This window comes from Microtus ochrogaster, linkage group LG5 (genome assembly GCF_000317375.1).
Source record: "Microtus ochrogaster isolate Prairie Vole_2 linkage group LG5, MicOch1.0, whole genome shotgun sequence".
Classification (NCBI taxonomy): Eukaryota; Metazoa; Chordata; class Mammalia; order Rodentia; family Cricetidae; genus Microtus; species Microtus ochrogaster.
Window position 1 is genome coordinate 57344139 of NC_022031.1, and position 6128 is coordinate 57350266.

Sequence of the window (6128 nt, forward strand, 5' to 3'; positions counted from 1 at the left end):
CGCGGCCTGCGGGCGACCGCCTGCTGCGGCCCGGCCTCCCCCGCTGCCGGCCTCCCAGCCCCGCTCACCTCTCCTTGGAGGAGTAGAGCTGCAGCTGCTGCTCGCGCTGCCTCTTCCGGGTGAACGCCATGGAGGCCCGGGCGCGCAGGCCGCCGAGCGTCCGAGCAAGTCCCGAGCGGCGCCGCCGGGCGGCCGAGAACCCCACGCTGCCAGCGCCCCCAGGGCCCCGCGGCGTCCCGACCGTGTGCTCAGCGCAGCATCCTGGCGTGGGGACTCGGGCGACGCGGTGACTCAGGCCCGGAGGAGGGGCGCGCGCTGACCTGGGGCCGCGGGGGCCGCGTCCTACCCTGTCCCGACCAACCTCTGCAGACCGCACACGTGAGAGCCTGCCCGGAGCACCCCCTACCCCGCCCCCAGGGGTGGGAGCGGGACGGCTCGTTAGTCATGCCCTGCTGTTCTAAATTCAGTGATGGGAATCGGCAAAGGTTCTTCACCTGGTCCCAACCCTAATTTAGGAAAAAGGAACACCGGGCACAAGTCCCAGACCACCTAAGATAGGCAGCGGTCGGTCGACTGCCGTTCCGCAGAGACTCGAGACGAAGTGAATATTTGGAATTAGGGACGGTGTGGTAGTCACTAAGCGTCATGGCATTATTGCGATCTGCAGAATCCAGAGTTCCCACAAAGTGTGTTCCTGAGGAGTTAAAGCAGTCTGCAGCACCGAAGAGAGAGATGTGGGAGAGGGACAGGGTAGTGGTTGTTACTGACTCAGAGCAATTTGCAGGCGGCAAGATAGGAGAATCTAATAAGACAATGAGTGGGTGAAGCCACAAATGGTGGTTGTGAGTTTGACCCAGGAGGGACACACAACCAGCATCCTTCAAAGCAGTCAGGCAAGGCATTAGTCAATAGCGGATAGGCAGAGGTTAAGGTTTGAAACAAAAGATATGACAGGGAGGTGGGATCAGTATCATCAAAAAAGGTGATATTGGGCTGGAGAGGTGACTCAGAGGTTAAGAGCACTGACTGCTCTTCCAGAGGTCCTGAGTTCAATTCCCAGCAACCACATGGCGGCTGACAACCATCTGTAATGAGATCTGGTGCCCTCTTCTGGCATGCGGGCATATATGGAGGCTGAGCACTGTGTACATAATAAATAAATCTTTAAAAAAAAAAGAGGTGATATTAGTGATGTAAGGATCATTGAGGAGTTCTGAACCACTTCTGCTGTGTCTATACCTAGGCACGGAGAGTGGGCTGTATACCTTCTGTATTTTGAGTGTGCCTGATGGGCAGCTGTATTAAGCGCTGTAGTAAAGTTTACCAGTGACCCCTGTCTCCCACCTGGAGTGCCGTGGGTCTTATAAACGTTCCTCATTGCGCATAAAAGACAGAGTACCTTCCTGAATGGCATTACATCTCTTACAGGACCAATAAGAGCAGCCTCCATAAGTTTCTGGCCAGTGTCAACAGTAATCTCTAGTTTGGTTGTCAGGGTCAGAATAAGGGGCAGGTGTTTTAGAACGACTTAGGTGTAGAAGAGAGGGGGAAGAAAAATGAAACATTTTCTATCAACCCTAAATCAGTTTCTCAGACCTTCAGAACTTTCATTTACATAACCCATTCTTAGATCCTCAGACTTAATCTTCCGCATCCTCAGACAACACTTTAATAGACCTTCAGAACTTAGTTACCTTCAGTGTTTTCCACCTTCAGAACTTTCGTTCATATCACATTTTCTTATACCTTCAAAACTTACCTAAGCATCCACATCCTCAGACAACACCGCTTAGACCTTCAGAACTCGTCCTGGGGCTTACTTTAAGCACTCACGTTCTTACGACACTCTCCTGGACTCTTAAACAGTAGAAATTATCCTACATGAATAGACAAAACAGGCATAGGTAGTAAGCCCCAGTGAAGGGGCATGGATGAAGGAGTTACAGGTAACTGAAGCAGCCTTTGTCAGCCTGAATAGAGATTTCCTGACCTTATTAGGACAGGCTGATGGAGGTGAGGGTCTCTTGGACAATAAACATCCCTATGGAAGAGCTTATGCCAGACGGGTATAGGTAAGGATAGGGAAGAAAGCAAGTTTAGATATCAGAGAATGTTGGATCACTTGTGAAGAGCTCATCATTGAAAACTGAAAATGCAAATTTTAGCCATTTGTACTATACTGAGGCCAGAGTGAGGCTTTAATGACATTGGAGTCTGTGGAGGAGGAGGGGAGGGGTCACAGAGTGAACTCCACTGGAGGGAGTTTCTGTAAGCTCCAAGTGGGAGCTGAGAGATGGGGGACAAGGTTGCAGAGGCCCAGATGTGCTTAAGAAAGATGTGGGGGCTTAGCAGGCAGCTACTAGAGGGAGGGAGACCAGAAAACAGGGAGGGTTCCTGTAGACGGAGGCTGCTTGTTCATTTCCTGGCTGCCCAGACGTGATATAATCACACAGAAATTGTATTATTACAACACTGCTTGGCCTATTAGCATACACTTCTTCTTGGCTAGCTTTATGACTTAAATTGCCCATTTCTATTAATCTGTGTATTGCCACATGGTTGTGGCCTACCAGTAAGGTTCTATTTGGTGTCCAGCGTCTGTTTCCTATGGCAGCTACATGGCTTCTCCTTGACTCTGCCTACTCTATCCATCTGCTAAGAAGTCCCACCTTGCCCTATTCTGCACTGCAATGGGCCCAAAGCAGCTTCTTTATTAACTGATGGTATTCACAGCATACAAAGGGGAATCCCACATCAAGTTCCAAGACAGGGAGAGGTGCAAGTGAGCATCTTCATAAAGTAAATATCTTAATAGACAGTTGGCCCTGTGGTGAAACCCTGAAGGAGTTTCTCCAGGAGCCAGAAAGAGGGCATTTACCAAGTAGATGAGGAGAGATGGATGCTTAGAGCGGGTGGAGGAAGAATTTGGAGCCAGACATGATGGGTAGCAGAAACAAATGATCTGTGCACATCTTAAGAGTCAAATCAGCAACTTGAGTCCTTCTGAAATGTTAAGGCATGGGTAGGTACTACTGGGTGAAGGGAACTGCCGCTGGGTTGGTCAGCCAGAGATCCCAAAGCAAGTGATAGGTTCTGGGGGTGTTACAAACATCATGGAAGGTGAGGTGGTAAGATTGGGTAACATTATTGGATGCCCAATTGGTTTGTGTAGAGCAAGGTCTTACATGTGATAGCGGAGTCCTCTGCTTTAATTTTGTGTACTCAGCCCAGACTGATAAGGGAAGAAGTGTGTCAGATTGTGGGTTTGGAGGGAGAGGGGAACATCTGGCAAGCCTGGGGTCAAGTGGATGGGGGAACAGAAGAAATAGAGCCTTTCACTTTGGCTAGGAGGTCCCTTCCCAGCAACGGGATGGATCAGGTCGGTATCACTAGGAAGGAGCAAGAGGTGGGGCCCCAGAACTCCATCAGGGCTGAAGAAGCAGGCCTGCTGTCCAGTAGGAAGGGGCTGAATCGCCCTGATACTGTGATAACTACCTGAGGCTCCTGTCAGAGATGGAGGTGCCCAGGCTCCCTCAGTCATCCACGGATAGTCCAAGGAGGTTGGATGTAGGGCGATCTAGGCTTGATATCTTCATGCCCACGAGGGACATGGGGAACAATCAACAGCCCAGTGTCCTCCTTGATGACACTTTGAACATGATCCAAGTGGTTTACAAGGGTTTGGACAGACCTGGGCCCAGTGACGCTTCTGACCACATTTGTAACAAGAACTTGTAGGTCCTTGGCCTTTGGGAGGGCAGGGAGCCTTACGTTTTGCTCTGGAAGGTTGGAAAGGCCTTAGCCATCACCAGGCATTTTGTTTTGGGTTTTTCATACCTCCCATGGTACACCTTAAAGGTCACAGTTATGACTTCTGCCTGTGGAGTCAGGGGTCCTTTAGCTGGTTTGGGCTGGGAAGGGGGAGGTAAAGAGGGTCTCAGGGTGGAGCAGGAGTGAGTAGTGGAAGGACGAGGGGCTGCTAGTGTACTGAAAGTGGGCGCTCGTGAACCAACTTGAGTGAAAGGGAAGTTGGAGGGGCCAGAGGAGCTGTGGGTTTTGTTCCCTTGGGGGAAGGTTGATTAACTGGGTCAGAAGTAGTGGAAGGACCTTCTTGTTCAATCTTCATAGCTAGAAAGAGTTGAGCAGGAGAACATGAGGTACAGAGAGAAGGCTTGGAGCAGAGCAGAGAGAAAACTTGGATATAGAAAAACCTCTTCCCATTCCCCTGATCGCTTATAGTATTTGTAAAGGTCCTGAATAATATTGGGACCTAGGGTGCCATTAAGCAGACATTTGGATTGATTAAGGGGTATTTAGGCCAAATTTTATTGCAAAAGCAAATAAGTTTAGGGCCTTTGAGTATGAGTGTCAGGTGGATAGGTTGGGGGTTTTCTTAGAGGCATGCCAACGGGGAATGAGAAGGGTTGGACGACACCTTTCCCGTGGATGAGCAAGGTCACTGCAGCCTGTAGTCATGGACATCCACAGAACTCAGATGTGGAGGCCCAAAAGTGTGAGCCTATTTCCACCTTGTCTGATGGCCAGAGAGTTTGGAGGTTGCTAAAAATGGTTAACAATAACCAGGGCTACCCATCTTGACTCTGGACGTGGTTACTTGGTTGTTTTGACATTAAGATGGTACAGATGGAAAGATCCACCCCACACTGACGATGGTCAGGATGTGCAAGCACACTTCTGCTCCTTCCTTTGTAACTATGTACTTACCTGGGGAGTGGCTGCTTTCAGGATACTTGGTCTAGTCTGGCTTCACTGCACAAACAACAGAATGCTAATGACTTGATGTCTCAAGGTGTTGAAGCAATTAACTGTGTTGTCCTTTGTATCATGTTAAAGAAGTCTTTTGTTGTCTCCCCCCCCCTTTGTATTGGGTATAAAAGTGTATGGAAAATTAAACGTGGGCAATTTTAGTATTCCCTGGAATGCCTTCCTGATACTATCTTATGTTTTCTGTTTTGTTATTTTACTCATGTCTTCATATTCTTTACCGATTTTCCTAATCCCCAGGCCCTTACCCTGGAAAGAGGTGTTTTTGTTGAGGTTGGTCCCTGACACTAAGGGAGGACCAAATGAGGACTAAGCTAGGGGAGGTTTCCCCAGCAAAAGTGTTACAGTCCTGCTCTGTTCCCTTCACTTCTGACTTCTCCAGCAAAGCTGTAACAACTTGGTGCTGCTAGGAGAAGGCTCCCCCAGCAAAAGTCCAGCTTGCTCGGGTGAAAGGAGGTCTCACCCAAACCTCCAAGAGATTTACTGGGAAGGAGGAATCCAGGAGAGTGTCCACCTCTACCAGGGTGGAAGAAGAGCCACCAACTGAACAGGCTCAGGGTTTATATAGGGCTTCTTAGGGGCGGAGTTTTCCCAGGGAGAAGAGGGATTGCTAAGTTTTTCCCTGCTCAGCTTTTTGGCTCTAGTTTGGGGGCCAGGTAATATTTCTTTCACTGACTCTGGTTCTAGGGACACAGTGTGTATCTTTGGCACTGGTTTCAGAGTCAGGATGCATTTTTTTTGGTCTGGGCTCAGGGCTAAAGTATTTCTTTCACTAGCTCAGGTCTCTAGAACCAGGGTGGGTACCTTTTCACCAGCTCTGGTTTCAGAACAAGCGTGGGTTTCTTTGCCTGGCCCTTTTACCCTACAGACTTGAAATAACAATGTTTGGAATTTTCAACCCCAAATTTCAGTTAATGAAATAATTGATGGCATTTTTTTTAAAAAAAAATAACAGCATTAACGAAGGACAACCCAAGTGCCAAGCAGCTCGCCATTTTTTAGTGCAGCAGTCTATGGTTCTTAGTGATATTCACAGAGAGGTGCAACTGTGACCACAATGCTAAGATATTTTCATAGACTCCAAAAGAAACCTTTTAGCAATCACTACTCCTAGCTGCCTTGGCACAAACCTTTGCCTAGAAAACACTACTTAACTTTCTTTATGAATTTGCCTAGTCTGGACATTTCAAAAAGAAATTGGGCCATATAATATGTGGTCTCTTTGTCTGATTTCTTTCATGTAGCATAATGCTTTCAAGGTTCATGAACTGTAGCATAAGCCAACATTGCGTTTCTTTTTCTCACTGAAGAGTATTCAATTATATTCCATACTTCATTTCCAT

The 6128-nt window shown here is 48.3% G+C and overlaps 1 protein-coding gene across 1 annotated transcript in view; it reads right to left on the reverse strand.

Moving 5' to 3' along the window:
• Positions 1–940, reverse strand: part of Nsmaf (neutral sphingomyelinase activation associated factor) — a 77041-nt gene extending 76101 nt beyond the window's left edge. The window contains exon 1 of the mRNA XM_013351803.2: positions 69–940. Within this exon, the coding sequence (XP_013207257.1) occupies positions 69–130 (62 nt within the window). The 5' untranslated portion in view covers positions 131–940. The remainder of the gene's footprint in view (positions 1–68) is intronic.
• Positions 941–6128: the final 5188 nt, after the last annotated feature.